General features: G+C 34.4%; 2 protein-coding genes across 2 annotated transcripts; one reads left to right on the forward strand and one right to left on the reverse strand.

The window, feature by feature from the left end:
• Positions 1-4,989: 4,989 nt before the first annotated feature.
• Positions 4,990-6,021, reverse strand: LOC114762645 (kiwellin-like). Its single transcript, XM_028952174.1, has one exon. It carries the CDS (start codon positions 5,990-5,992, stop codon positions 5,312-5,314), a length of 681 nt encoding a protein of 226 aa, XP_028808007.1. The 5' UTR covers positions 5,993-6,021; the 3' UTR covers positions 4,990-5,311.
• A 7,813-nt stretch (positions 6,022-13,834) lies between these two features.
• LOC114762695 (protein LYK5-like) lies at positions 13,835-15,562 on the forward strand. The gene has a single exon (XM_028952237.1). It carries the CDS (start codon positions 14,051-14,053, stop codon positions 15,386-15,388), a length of 1,338 nt encoding a protein of 445 aa, XP_028808070.1. The 5' UTR covers positions 13,835-14,050; the 3' UTR covers positions 15,389-15,562.
• Positions 15,563-16,406: the final 844 nt, after the last annotated feature.

Genomic DNA, 16,406 nt, shown 5'->3' on the forward strand with positions numbered 1-16,406 from the left:
TACACCTTTGAGCGTGAAAAAAAAAGATTAAATTCATTATTAGTGATATCTGGTTAATATTATCGTTAATGTTTTTTGGATAATCGCATTGATGTGAAAGCAGCCAACTCATTTGTTTTCAGCCAATTAAGATAAATGGAGGATCTAATTGAACCGGAGGCAGGAGCCACACCCACATAATGTTCGGCAGATCAAATCATTATGTAATATTTGCTTCAAAGTAAACAAACTTTAATTTAAAAACGTCTGGACGTCAGTTGGTGAGTAAACTGTGTCCTGCACCCAATTCGGCTCCTCACTTCCATGATTAAAGCGACAATTACCAATTAAAGAGCCACTTATGAGTTTGAGTCTAAAAAAATGTTTGGATGAAACCAAACCATGGTTTGAAGAGTAGTTTTTGAAGAATAGATTCTTGGAAAAATAGATGTTGTGAAAAAGTGATTCTGATAAAGTGAGAATATTTGGATAGTTGTTATTAGAAATACTTTTTATATGTGCAAATTACTAAAAAAAATATAAGTTAATATGATAATTATATAAAAGATATATTTTATAATATATTTTAATTTGAAGGAATAAAATTGTTAATAATATATTTTTTACCAACATAATTAATAATATATAAAATAATGTAATTAAGAAATAATTAATATGTGTATATATATTTATAAAATATAAGATTAAAATGTTTATAAAAAATAATTGAGGGGTGTTAAAGTCATATTATCATTGAGATCTATTCTGATAGGCACAATCATACTCTTCAATTTGACCCAGAAGTAAAATGAATTTAATTCTTCTGAAACCATAATTTTGAGTCTAAAACCATGGTTTCTGTTTTTTTTTTTTTTCTGCGTGTTTGACAATCTCTATCTCCAAACCATGGTTTGAGATGATACCCAAATAATCCCTAAGTCTAGAGGCAGCAAAAGCGAAGTGGGTGTGTGGCCTTACATATCAGAGCTTTAGTTAATGTCCCCTCAGGTGATAAGATTAGAGCGGGGATGTCTGTCTGTTAAGGGGTATGGATCACATATTCTGCTGGTTCAAGTTATTGAGGGTGACAATATATATGTAAATATATACATATATATATATATATATATATCCTCATGTCAAGTGTATAAACTTAGATGAGTTTTTTTTTCCTGTACAAAAAAGTTTATTGAGGTAGGAATTCACGCGTTCAGGATGTCCCCAAACTCAATAAATGCTTATAAAAATATCTATAAATTGTCCATCAATAAGTAAACTTCGAAGATCTTTTCTTATTAGTCAGTAGTCACTCTGTAAAAAAAAAAATTATTAATTACCTTTTTTTCAACCTATCTTTTCACAATTTTCATGAGTAGGATAAGACATTGTATACAAGATAAAAAGTATTCTTTGAGATGATGCGTTTGATAAAAACAAGTCCATTTTTTAGACAACATTGATATTTGATAATTTAACTATCTCATTAACCCATAGATACTTGAAAGTCATTTCAATAGGAGATTTTTTTTAAACAAAAGATTTCAATTAATATAAAAATTAATTGGCTAATTTGAATAGATTAAGAAAATTAGTTAAATTAGCTATTCGTAATAAATAAGTTTTATCTTTTTTAAAAACTCTTGTTAATAAAGTGTATTGACTAGAATTACTATTATTATAAGGATCACCTTAAAAAAATAAACAAATATGATAAGCAAAATAAATTAAAGTTTTATATTTAAGATCTAATTAAATATCAAACTATTCTTTATATTAAAAGATAATAAGATTGAAGGTAATGGGTGGTGGCCGTTACATTTCACCAAGAAAGTAGAATGAATGATTTCTCAGTTGCATTTGACCATTCATTTGCTGGATTTTTCTTTTTCTTTTTTTCTTTTGGCCTGAATTCATTTGCTGGATGACATGAAAGGATCTAAATTGAACAAGTGGGACCTGGGGCCCTGAAGAGAGATCATGGGAGACAGAACATGTTCTGTTCTCTTTCCAGTCGCAAAACGACAACAAAGCTTCAACTCGTTAATTATTCATCGATGGCAGCCACAAAGAGATGATGAAGATCCATAATCATGAAGCTTTTTACCAAACGGGGGTTTCAAAGAGAACAAAAGGATTTGCTTTTCTGTGCTCAACATGCCTCGGGGTCTTCTTCTTCTTCTTCTTCTTCTTCTCGCGCCATCATATCATCAACACCATCAAAATTCACACCAGTGCGTCCCCACTTTCAGTTATGCTTGCTGGTTTCCTTGCTTTGGTCCCTCCTTTTGCTTTTAGGGTTTCAGTCCTATGACTATGTATGAGTGTACGTACAATAATCCCCAAAAAGAAGCAATCTGGTGTTTTTATTCAAATGGGATTCATGGAAAGTCGGAAAGAATACCAGCCACGTTGCCACCAATGGAATGGCAAGCGTATTGCGCAGGCTCAAGTAATCTAGGACGACCAAGATACAACAACAACAACAAAACATTATCCCACTAAGTGAGATCAGCTACATGGATCACACGATGTCATTGAGCCCTATCCAAAATCAAATCTTTGGATAGATTGTTAATTGAAATATCTCTCTCAATGACTTCATTAAACGTTGTCTTTGGCTTTCATCTATTTTTTTATAGAGGACTCCATACTGTTTGCTTAACCCTTCTTACCGGCAGGTCTCAAGACTGTCTTTGCACGTGACCAAACCATCTCAATCGGTTTTTTACTATTTTCTCATCAATAGTAGCCACTCTAACTTTTTCTCTTATATATTCATTACGGATCTTGTCCTTCCTTTTATAGGACAACCAAGATACTTTACTATATTAATTTCAGTCCCTAGCGAATCAGAGAGCTCATTGAAATGATAAGACTTGTCCATTTTAAACTAAAAGAACAAATGCCTCAACTCAGGGCTCAGGGTGCTCGAATACTTTTCGTTAAAATGCAAAACTTTTTATAAATCCGGCTTCGGTGTTATTGCTGGATCAATCAGACATAGTTTTCAAGTTGTCCGGAAGTTCACTTTGCTCTTGAGTTTTTACAGGGATAACCACAGATAGTGGAATCATAGATTAGGGAACTAATTTATTTTTCTCTGTCAGTAAATTAAAGCAGTGTTGCACAGGAAACTATGATGAATCTTAATATTGAGACTCCGTATTGGATTGTTATTGTCACTTGTTGGCAGTCACAATAATCCGCACAGCGTTGGTCGATCGGTTGCCAAGTGATAAGGCTTTCGGGCCTCAGTGGCCCCAACTTTATCCCAAAGGGTTCCGTCTCGTTTACCAAAGGCCCAAATTGAAGGTCCCTGCTTCATCTATGAGTATGATCGGACCCGCCATAAAAGTCATTAGCCACGTATGCAAATCAAGATTCAAATTCTCACAAAAACATACTTTGAAAAAAATTAATTTTAATAAAAAAATATATGTGCTTAGCCAAAATATATACACACACTCAAACTCTGTCAAAGAAAAAGAATAATAAAATAGCACATATATTTATTTTGAAGAAAGTTTAAGAAGTATGAATGAGAGCTAATTGGTTTCAAGCACATGCCAAGCTCAGTTTTCTTCCAAAGACTGCGATCTTGTTAATTAATTCGCGGAGCAATTTTATTTAACAGAAAAAAAGCAAGAAAATGACACATAAAAAATAAAGATAAAGACTTAGAGAAATTAATGGACCAGTTTATGCATGGACCGACTTACAACTTACGCACCCATCGAAGGTGCCCACGCCCCTCCACGTGGCTTGGCCCTGAACCTAATTTGGTTTTATTGTGATTTTTAATATAAATCACTTGTAACACTTGCATACCAAAAAAATATATTAAATTAGCAACTTTTTTATTTTTATTAAAGTTTCTTCTTTTTACATTTATAAATCATTTTTATACTTCTATGTCTTTCTCTCTTCTTAATAAAAATTAAATAATTATAATATTAAAAAGAAGTATTAAATATATTACGAGTCACCTGGTTTTAAAACCAAAGTAGGGTTCCGAAAGTATTTTCTTGGACAGAGTTTTGAAAAAACGATAAAACAAGAAAATGAGTAAATGACGCATCAGAGAAGGAATTAATGGACCAGTTTGTACGCCAACATTACGCGTACGTTACCGGGACATTATGGTGAGTCACGGGAAAATTACATTCCTCTAGTTCTATTTATAGGATAGAAAGAAAATATGTTTTAGTCTTATTTATAGGGCATTTAAAAGAATTTTTTATATAAATTTATAATTTTACTTTTTATTTATTACTGTATTCACTTCGTTTATATGAGAAATAATATATATTAAATAGAAATAAAGTTGAAAAGTTGTTGAGTTTTAAATGAGAGTTAATGAAATTTAAGATTTTGTTTTTTTGTTTGTGTGAAATATGTTGAAAATAACTTATAAATAAAACAAGAGAAGTATATAAGTTCATCCATAGCTTTTACATATGAAAGATCATGAAAATGTTTAATACTTCAATTAAATTGAAAGATAAAATAAAATTGGTTATTTGTACTCTCATTAAAAATAAAAATCCTCATATTATACCCCCAAAAAATCCAGATAGATACCAACCCGATTATTTTTTGAAGCACATTTCATGTTCATCAAATTGATGAGCATGTAGTGCTCATCTTAATTTGAACTATTCAGATTAATTTTGTAAAGTTTTTATGTATTTTAATTAATTTTTATCTTAACCGATACAAAATTTAAAATATAATCTTGTTACTAGCACTTTTTTTTAAAAAATAAATCTATTATTAAATAAGTTACATATTAAAAATTTTAAATCTGCACTGTTGATATTAACTTTTGAATGGTTTGGATTACTGTTGATTTCATTCTTCTGATCAACCATGAATGAGTATTCATCGCGAAGAGGATAAGGATATCATATGTTTCGCATTGTTCATTTGCTCTTGTCCAATGAGATAATCATGATTTAATCAATCATTGCATGCGACATACCTGAAGGGTTGTCCCCCCCCCCCCCCTTCCAATTGCTATCGGCTATCGCTTCGAGAATGTGATCTTGTGACTAACTCCAAGAACATCACAACGGCTAAAAATATCAAATTAAAGAACATAGAGATTCTATTTCCACGAAATTCGCAATATCTTCCTCTGCGAGAGAGAGAGAGAGAAGGAGGGAACATTGAAGTTTCATTATAGAAGTATTACAGGGATGCTCGTCGTGTTCAAGTAGGGATTACTTTCCTGCTTTGTGAGATTAATTTCCAGACCAGAGAAATTCAAAGCAAAGCAAGCAGCCAGCTACATACTGCGGTTGTTTATCTTGCTTCTATTATTTAATTTTTCTTACGAGTAGCTCACGGTACAGACCAGCTGATGCTCATCAGGTAAAAAAGACCAGGTGACCTCTACTTCACCCACCGACGAATCAAGCCCCAACGCATTCCACACCGCCTGCGACCCATTCACGATGTTATACCCGCACGGTGGCTGTCCCGAATGCTCGCTGTCACACCCATTCACCGAGTCACACTCATCCACCACTTTCGCCGTCGTGCTCTTCCCGTTCCTGGCCGTGATCTTTATCATCTTCCCGCACCGTGACCCGTTGTTGTACCACCCCGTCGATAGCGCCACCACGCGCTCCGAGTTGCTATGGTACTGCTCATCACATTCGGACGGTGCTCCGCCGTCGCCGCCTTCGCTGAAGTCGTTGAGGTTGAGGATGGCTTGCGTGGAGGACGTGACTGTCGGGGAGCAACGATACTGAGGATAGGATTTACCGTTGCAGGTTAAATTGCCGGAAGCCTGGCAGCTTCCGCCGCCGCCGCCGCCACCTCGGCAGATGAGCGTGCCCACGTCAGGATCATCGTTGCATTTGCCGTTGATGCAAATGAGCTGGCCGGCGCAGTCGTTGAGGGTGGTGCAGCTTCCGCCGCAGTTGGAGACAGCATTTGTGAGCAAAGGAAGAGTTGAGAGATTGCAGAGGAAAGAGAAGGCTAAGAAGTAGAAGGTCAGAATAGCCATGTGAACTATATTTGTGAATATGTGGCTCTTACTGCGGAAGAAAGCTCGATCGAGAGCGTCCTTATATAGAGTCTCACGCCGTGGAAGCCGGGGTATGGGCTGAAGTATTGAAGACTCCGATTTTGAAATTTCTTTGCCTTCAAGGTCATGCATTTATTGTCCTCTTCGTTTTGACCAAGCTAAGGAATCTGGAATCATTTAGGCCTTGTTTACATATATCGACAAAAATTTTAAATTTTATTGATTTTTATTTAAAATTTAATAACATTTCAACTTTATCCTTATTTAATATATATTATACGTCATGTAAACAAAGTTAACACAATAATAAATGAAGTATAAAATTATACATCTATATAAAAAATCTCTCAGTATCTTATAAATAAGATCAAAAAAAATATTTTCTTTCTGTCTTGTAAATAAGACTAGAGAAGTACCTCACACGTAACCTACATGTTTGAGGGAAGGCATTCCCCTTTTCTACCCTTAAGATCATAACCCGTGTACTATGTACACATATTGGCACAGCATTTGAATCCTAAGCACCATATTTGTGTGTGTACGCGAAGAAGCTAATAGAGTGACACTTAAGTAGGATAAAAATACAAAGAAGCCTCATCATTTTAAATTAGCAGTGGCTAAAACATATTACCTTCAGTTCTAATTATAAAACTTCATTTATTAGAAACGACATCTTATAATTAAGACCGAAAGTAGTATAGTGTTTGATGAAAATTAAACCTTTTGGTGCTTCATTCATTGAATCAACTTGCACAAAGAGGATAGTATCCAAACTCAAGCTGGGGATGGAAGCTAGCTTTAACACTATAGCTAAGATCCAATTCTCTCGTCTTATCTGTTCCACTTGCTTTTGAAAAAAATGTACGCATTCTGGCAGCTACCAGCTTTCTATTTTCTTCTTGTTGTTCTCCGAGGGCCTGTTTGGGTGCCCTTCAAAACTATGTTTTGAGAGGAAAAACTATAGTTTGGATGGGATGTCCCCAAAATAGTATCAATTTTGGAAAAATAATTTGAAACCATAGTTTTGGAGTCCAAAATCATGGTTTCAGAAAAAGTGAATCCATTCTGCTTCTGGTTCAAATTGGAGAGTACGATTATACTTGTCACATATGGGTAGAAATAGGCTAGGCTAGGCTAGGCTTTAGCTAAATAGGCCTAGGCCTGAGTCTAAGCCTGCATGTAGGTTTTTTTTTTTTTAAAACTCGAGCCTAAGCCTTCAAAAGGCCTAAAAGCCTTTTTTTAAAACTTACTTAAAATTTAGGTATTTAAATAGGCTTAAAAGCACATGCCTCCAAATTCATGTATAACTTTTCAAACTTATTTTAAAGCCTTCGTTATGTCTTAAAAACTTAGGATCTATTCTCATATACAATATAAGATAACAAGATTCTAGTAAGGAAAAAGAATGCTTAGTAACAGTAATTGTTTCAACAAATATGAATAAGAAAAACTAATTATATATTGACGAAGGAGGTATATTTTCTAAAATCAACTAAACCCAACAAGTGGCATGTAAAACTAGATTTTACCTCTTGCTTTTCTAGCAGTATTATAATATTTTATTTAGGCATCACTAAAACAAACTTACTGCAATTATTATGCTTTAGTGAACAACGTAAATCAGGGGAGAGGGAGTGAGCTAACATAGTCATCTTGAGTGATCAAAGAAAAGAAATGTAGAGGTAAAAGATTGATAGATGAAAGAGTTGCATTTGTGTGTGAATGATGGGATGTGAAACTTAGGATTATCCCTAAGCTAGTAATTTTATAAATAATTTATAAAATTAATCTATATTATATTATATAATATTGTAAATTAAAAAAAGTTAAATATGTAACATACAAATAATAATAATAAAAGAAAATATAACATGTTATTAAAATAATATTTTATTAGTTTAAAAAAAACCCAACCCTCCTTTTTCCACAGAGAGTGAAAAATTGGGAGGGGTAATTAATGCAAAAGAAAAGAAGGGGTAAGGGACGACTGAAGGGAAATAGGATAAGGCATAGGCAGTGAAAAGTTGGGGGTAATTGACCAAGAGAAGAATATTGGGGGGTGTATTAAATGAAAGGAGAATCTAAGGGAGGAGTAGTAAATGATGGAAGAAAAAGAAGGGGGGAAGGTATGGATGGAAGTGGAAAATAGGAGATGGGTGGTAGAAAATCAGGCGTGGGGGTATTATATATATCATCATTCAGGTTATTTCTTTCAAGCCAAAACAAGAGAGAGTGGGAGAGAAAGAGAGCGAGAGAAGAGAAAGAGACATCAAGAGAGTGGAAATACATGCTGTCTGGAAGATAAGGAAAGATTTGATGATCATTTAGGTACACAAAACTACTTCTTCTTGTCAAATTTTCTTTATGAATATTTCCTATATATTTATAGCTTTATATTATTAGTATCATTATAATGTTTAGAGAAAATTTTACTGTTTGGGTATAAAGTAAATAAAGAGTTTTGACAATGTATAACCGTAGAAATTTAAAGATATATTATTAAAAAATTTTAATTGGTTTATATTTACTCAATGACTATTTTGAGAATTTTAAATTAAGATTTTAGTTGCAAAATTTGTTATTCAAAGATATAGAATATTTTTACCGATTAAATTCAAGTTAAATAATTTATTTGAGTTATTTAATATATTATTGAGGTTTTAATCGGTTTAAATATTAAATAAGTTAAAGATATATTTTTGAAGGCTTGAAAAATTGTAAATTGAGAATTTTGTGAAATTAGATAAAGCTACAGTTTGTTTATAATTTAAAAAGACGTTGTTTGGTTTGAGGAAAAATTTAAAGGAGACTATAATAAATAATTCAGAATTTTAATATAAAATATTTAGATTCTGGGTAATAAGAATATATTTACTTAAGTTGTTAAATTTAAATAGCCTTATATAAATTATATTTTTCAAAATAATATTATATGTATTATAAATGCCTAGATTTGGGAGAGTTAATATATTTATGTAATTTTGGTTTAGAGGGTAGTCTTAAAATTTTAGAGTAGTTTTGGAGTAGTTCTAAATTTATATTAATAAATATTTATGTGCAATTTTGTAAACTCTTGAGAATTTTGGAGTAATCTTTGTGTGAATATTTGTAAGCTAAAGAGTACCAGGTAACTCTGAAAATCCTTTCTTGTATATGTCAATTGTGTATGATTATATTGTAGATTTACTAATTATTATATTACTGAAATATAATATTATGATTTTTTTGTAAAATGAATGTTTTGATATGTTACCTGATTATTAAGATTTGTTACTAGTAATTATAATCAATATTTAAATACTCTCTCCGTTCCTTATTATAAAAGATAAATAACCGAAGTACGTTGATGAAAAAAACAATTAAAATTAGTTAAGAACAATTAATGTGTAAAAAGTATAATTTTTTCCAAAATACCCTCATTAATAAGGAGAGAGAACAATTAAATTATTAAAAGAAAGAGAAGTAGGAGGGAGAGAGAGTGTGAGTTGGAGATAATAAATATGAGTAAAATAGGAAATCAACACAAAAAAATAGAAACAACTTGTAAGTGTCTCTTATATACAGGAACATGCCATGAGCATCAAATGTCTCTTATAATAACGGAGGGAGTATATTAATAGTTATGAAATTATTATGAGTTACTGTTAAATGGTATAGGAATTTTATTGCTATCTTATTTTAATAATATATTTGAGTATATTTATGATGTACCATTATTTGCATATGACATGCATTGTTGGGTTAAGGATAGAAGGAGATTGCATGGATATAAATTACCACGTGGTATGCTATCACTCAATGCATAGTGGATGGCACTTGTTAGGGCCCATTCTTCCATGTTTTCCTTTGGCTGGGAATTCATTGGAGTTATGGGACATGTGACACCTCCCTATTCACAAAGGAGGGGAGCCATAGTCCAAGCTTGAGCTCTATATCTTTGGCCGGATATATCTCTAGCATCGGTGAGGTTGGAATAATTCAATAAAATGAATTAGTTCCTATCGGACTATGTGTTAGCCTATGGCTCCAGTCAGCGGTATAAAGGTGGACGGTGATATAAGGGAGGCAACATATTGCATTATTTTTGGATATATTGAAAAAAATGAAATTGAATTGAATGTATCAAATCCGTGATTTTTAATATATACATATATACAGACATATAAACAGATTTTTGCTTTATCATATATGGTTTGCTTGTATAGGTTAGAATTTCAGTAGTTACTGAGACGTTTGATCTCACCCCCTATATTAACAATTTTCAGGCAAATGATCTAGTAGGAATTAAGGGAAGGCACCAATAAAGTGAGTCGTGAAGGCTTTTGTACTTCTCAAGCACATGCTATGTTATATTTTTATTTGTCATGACTATAAGACTTTAATAGTTTATGTTGTCAAGTTATGTTAGAAATGTTTTGAAATTTTGACTTGTTTGCAGTGTTAGAAATATGTGTGGACTTTTAACTTAAATTTTGTTGCGTATATTGATATAATTATGTGAGGTGTTACAAAATAGGCCAAACCTGTAGGCTTGTAGTCTAGGCCTTATAAAAATAGGCCTAACCTGTTTACCTAAATAGGCTTTGCAATAGGCCTAAGCCTGAGCTTGGCCTATTTACTAAATAGGCTAGGCTAGGCTTAAAGTAGGTTAAACCGTAAGCTCCTGATAAGGGCTTAGCCTACTTCCACCCCTACTGTCAGAGTAGATCTCAATAATAATATGACTTTAACATTTCTCAATTATTTTTTTATAAACATATTTAATCTTATATCTTATAAATATATATACACATATTAATTATTTATTAATTATATTATCTTATGTATTATTAATTATGTTGGTAAAAAATATATTATTAACAATTTTATTCCTTCAAATTAAAATATATCATAAAATATATCTTTTACGTAATTATCATATTAACTTGTGCCTTTTTTAGTAATTCGTATATATAAAAAGTGTTTCTGATAACAACTATCCAAACACTTTCACTTTTCAAAATCACTTTTTCACAAAATTTATTCTTCACAAAAATTTATTTTCTAAACCATGGTTTGGTTTCATCCAAACACCTCCCGAATCTTTGTTGGTTACATGATGGCAACTCGCAACTATGATGAACATATTCTCAGTTCTAGAAATATTACATATACTTTCTAACATTTATCTTAAAAAATATACTCATATTTATCAATTTTTTTAAAATTATTCCTATTGATATTCTCTTAATCATAATCGAATATATAGGAGAGAGATGTAAGGTATTAAAAAAGATAATTATAGTTTTTTTAAAAAGATGTCATATTTATTATAATTAACTAAGCTAATTTTTTTAATCTAATTAAATTAGTTAAATATGTTTTATATTAATCATCAGAAGAGTGCCATTTTTCTCTCCGTTTCACTTGGCTGAAACTTTTTTCCTAACATGCGGTCATGGGGCTTTGTAAATATTGTAGGGAAATCAGAATGTATGCTGAGGTCTCATATAATTATGTCAAAACAAATGTCTGCCATACGAAACTTATTTCTCATAGTTTGATGTTTTTTTTTGGAAAAACCATATTAGAGGTACTTATACTTTCTCTCAATTTTCAATTTGGTACCTATGTGTTTTTTGTTCTTAACTAAATCTTTAATTTTGCTCTATTAACATCATTAATCCTTATGTAGAGACTAAAAATATCAATAGAATAAAGTTATAAGAGCTAATGTTGCTAAAAAGATAAAATTAAATGTTTAATTAAAGGGAAAAAAATACATAGATACCAAATTAAAAATTGAGAGAAAGTATAGGTACCTCCAATATGATTTTTCTTTTTTTTTTTAAACAAGTTATTGGGTAGCCCTCGGGCTCGGATCGATACAAAGTCTTTGCCCATCTTCAAACGTATTGTTGATTTGGACGACTCCTTTAGATAATGAGCTTGGGTTGGTTGATCCATTTATGTCCCTGCATATTCTTTTCTTCTTAAGAGGCCCGGTAGACATGCCCATTCATATTTTAAAGGCCCAGTAGCTTTTTATGGGCTTAAAACCTCTTTTTCGTTGAGTTTTTTCTTGAGTCCAAAAACCAAAAACACTCTGCCCAAAAACAATGAGAAGCTTTTCGAGAACCAATAAAATATGAGTGTAACAAAATGAACTAATCGTGATGAATCCAAGTTTGAATTTTTATTAGGAGATATGTTCATATTTAATGCTCCACATTATTCGAACAGCCTCTCATAAAAAATATATATATATACCTTGCAAAAAAAAAAAAGTCTTCTAAAGCCTGGATTTAAAAAAGAAAAGAAAAAGAGAAGTGTTCTCTAAAAGCCCTTACCATGTTAACAAAATTAAAAAACTTACGGTGACTTTTGACTTTGAAAAAATCCCAGAGTGGCAGGAGAGGTTGAGAACACAAAAGATGCGGCATTTTTTTTTAATCGAAAATATTAGAATAATATCAAAAAGAGTAAAAGTTACAAATGATAAAGTTATTCGTGAGATCAGCACATCTTCAAGTATTCGTTGTGAAGGCCAAGTTGAATAGGTTGCAGTCAGCAAATGAAATTCGGGCGCTGTTACCTTGAAAAAGTAGACACTATAAACTAAAAACAACCCTTTAAGATACTACAAATATGATGAAACCCAAAAAAAAGGGTAAATTAAATGGGTAATAAGTAACTTATTTTTAGCACGCAGCCATTCGGGAGGCGAAAGGGACCTAACTGATATATAGCGGAAACTAACAAGAGTGATATTTGTTTGTGATTATGGTAATATATGTCATCAATGACATCACGCCGGCCATCTTTTCCTGGGTAGACCTAATTAAATTAAACCTCCGGCATGGTTGAAACCATATGATTTATTTATTCATAAAGTAGCCCATGTGGTTTTCCACGGGAATCTGAACCAACTTGGATTGCCAAAAGGACTCCTCTATCATTGTCACCGGGCAGCAACACGGCACGAAAAGGTTAGGGAATCTTTTGCGGCCTTTTCTCCTGTTCCCTAATTCCCTTCCCTACCAGTCCTTTGACGCCAATAAACTATGCCAGAGACCAAGGTCGCTGCATTATCTGAGTGTGAACCTTAACTTGGGATGTGACTTCGGAGTCCGCATTCAAATATGGAGGGACAACAATCCCCTCCGCCGGGTTCACAGCTTTAGGAAACTATTCATTTGAGATTTGAGGCAGTTCATTTGATAGCTACTGCCTCTCAAGAACTGTCTTAGATGAAATTAAATTGCTTGTTCACAGGAATTGAGAAGAGAGTATCTGATTTTACCAGCCGATTATTCGACAAAGTTTACTTATATGTTTTAAAAAAAAAAAAAATCCCATATCCTTAATCATCCTTCGCTTCTTGAGTAAGAGGACTAAGAGACGAAAGCTAATCTTAATCTTTCTCGTTAATTCTCTTATTTTGTAATGTACTTCTCATACTCTAAATATAAAATTTATTTTATAGAACAAAATTTATTTTATAGTGTAATTTGTACTACAAAGTGAATCTTATATTTAGAATGTGAGGAGTATATAGTTTGCACTTTTTATTACAAAATCCATTTGCTGCTCTCTTTCCCAATTATTCTTCAGTGAACAACATCCGAGCACTGATGGCGGCAATGGAGTGAGGTTTTTCTTCTTTAACATAGGGGAGTAATAATATTATTTGATAAAGAAACTTAATTAAAAAAAATCTAAAGACTTAAAACATGTGTTTCAAACTTTTTTTTAATTTTAAAAGGAAAAAAAAAGAAAAAGAAAAGCATGACAAGTCAGGCGTATGCCTCTAGCCACTAGCTTAAACAATCGGGAGATGAAGAAGACTCTTTCTCGTTGGAGTCAGAGTCGGCGAAGGCAGCGACGTTATCTGTGCCCGTGCGGGTTCCTCCGTCGACATTAACACTGATTCGTCAATTAATTTCTTAATTATTTTTTGTCGGCCATCAATTTGCTTGTCCACCGCATCCCATTTCTTTCAGATTTCAGACTTTATCTGCAATTCCTGTTTATCCACTTGTTATCCCTTTTCCCTGAATGTGTAAAACCAAAATGGCCGTTGACGCTTCCACCCCTCGAAAACCCCGCACCCCTAAATCAGGAATCCCATCATCTTCCCGTCCCACCTTACCCGCCCCCGCCGCCTCTTCTTCCTCCGACCCCTCCACTTCTTACCCCAGCTCTGCCCCTTACTCTGCCTCCTCCGGTTTCAAACTCACCTCTGACACCTCCATTTCCAGCGGAAACTCTCTCGCTAGTTTTCGAGGCAGCCTCCCTGAAAACCCCCACATCTATGACTTCTCTGAAATTCGCTCTGCCACCAACAATTTCCTTGCCAAGCGTTATTCCTCCTCCTCCTCCACTCCCTCTTGGCGATGTGCTCTCAGAGGCAGAGACGTCATTGTTTTCCAGCGCAAGTTCCGTCGCAAGCTCCAGACGAATCAACTCAGAGATCGCCTCTCTGTGATCTGCCGTAGCCACCACGTCAGCATCATCAAGCTCGTCGGTGCTTGCATCTCTGGCGAACACATCTACCTCGTGTACGACTTCGTGAATGGAGCTAATCTCTCCGATTGTCTGCGAAATACGAAGAACGTTAACTTCACGGTCCTGTCGAGTTGGATTTCCAGAATGCAGGTAGCTACGGATCTTGCCGAAGGACTTGATTACATTCACAATAAAACCGGCTTAACCCTAAGCTTGGTGCACAACCACATCAAGAGCAGTGCGATAATCGTGACAGAACCTTCGTTCAACGCCAGGATTTCACACTTCGGCGCCTCCCAGCTGTGCGGTGAGATCGACGAAGAGAGCGAAAATGCGAAAGAGATGGAAGAGATTCCAGAGGAGCCATCTACCTCCCCATCTTCCACGAAATCAAAGGACGTGAGACGATCGAGAAGCTCTAACAAGAAATTCGAGGGCGTAAAAGGGTACATGGCGCCGGAATACAAATCCACTGGCGTGGCGACCCAGAAGTCCGATGTATACGCTTTTGGGGTAGTGATCTTGGAGTTGCTATCCGGAGACGAACCGTTGAAGTTCAAATACGATAAGAAAACCGGGGAGTTCGTGAGCAACTCGGTGATCGATAAGGCGAGGGCCGTTCTGGCCGGTGATCCCGCCGGGGGCGGCGGCGTGGAAGGGAGGCTGAGGAGATGGATAGACCGGAGGCTGAGGGACTCGTTCCCGGTCGAGGTGGCAGAGGAGGTGACGCGTGTAGCGCTTGAGTGCGTACACGTGGATCCAGATAAGAGACCCAATATGGGACGCGTCGCTGGAAAAATCTCGAGGCTATATCTGAAGTCTAAGATCTGGTCCGATAACGTGAAGACGCCCACTGATATTCTGTCAGCCTCATTCGCTCCTCGATGAGTTTGGTAATTTCTTCTTCAATCTTTGTTCCCCAAGAGAGAGGGGGAAAATAATTATGTTCGTCAGATTTGTTCATGCTTTTAAATTTCAACAGAGTTTGGCCAAAAAAAAAAAAATTTCAACAGAGAAAATTCTTTGATTCGACTGTTGATTATCATTATTTAGTGTGATGAATTGGCGGGGGTAGCGGGAGACGGGAGTGCATTTAACAATGGTAGAAGCAATGAAAAAAGTAAAACGTGTTGCTTTCAATTTCAGACCTCTTCGAGTTATATTGACTAACTTAAAATACACACTTAGTCCTTTTAAAATATGCATTTTTGGTTCTTTAACATTAAAATTGTTATTAAAAAAGGATGATAATATTAAGTTTAATTTTCACCTGGGGAGGGCATTGACCCGGAGGCCTGAGTTGAAAATCCTTAGTTTCAACGCTCAATATAACAATGAATTCCCATAAAACGAAGGAAAAAGAGGTTAACAAAAGAAAACGGGCTACGTTAAGTTTCCTGTTTTCTTTTGCTATTTGAGTTGGCTGTTAAGAGGCTTGGTCCATTGGATTTTTTAATCTTGAAAAATCTAAAGTGAATTAGACTATTTCAACGAAATTCAGAAAGACTGATTTGTTTCCCCCTTTTCCTTTGAGTCAACACCCGATACCACAGGGATAGTTCTCGTTGGGATATGAAGGTCCGATTGGGCGAAGGGCAAGACTGACCCTACCAACCAGTCGCTAGTCATTACATACGCGGTGCCTAACTCCGCCTACTTTTATTACGGCCGAGGTTATTGCCAACAGTGCTCTAATCACCTTTATAGGTTTCTGGAAACTACTGAACTTGGACCTAGGTTAACTTTGGTGTTTTCTTTTATTATCCGTTTTGTTGGGGAAAAAAACTAATCTAATAAAACAATTGTCAAACTTTTTACTGACGTAACTGATCGGTGCATGTAGGATCTAATTTGGCCGTGTTAAGTTCCACGCCGATGGAACATAATGAATCATATTTCTTTTATC

This window comes from Neltuma alba, unplaced genomic scaffold (genome assembly GCF_004799145.2).
Source record: "Neltuma alba isolate B1F8T4 unplaced genomic scaffold, ASM479914v2 tig00011239_pilon, whole genome shotgun sequence".
NCBI lineage: Eukaryota > Viridiplantae > Streptophyta > Magnoliopsida > Fabales > Fabaceae > Neltuma > Neltuma alba.

What these genes read in the sequence shown, in the direction of transcription:
- LOC114762645 (XM_028952174.1), bottom strand. Translation starts at nt 5,992, where the DNA reads ATGGCTATTCTGACCTTCTACTTCTTAGCCTTCTCTTTCCTCTGCAAT.
- LOC114762695 (XM_028952237.1), top strand. Translation starts at nt 14,051, where the DNA reads ATGTGTAAAACCAAAATGGCCGTTGACGCTTCCACCCCTCGAAAACCC.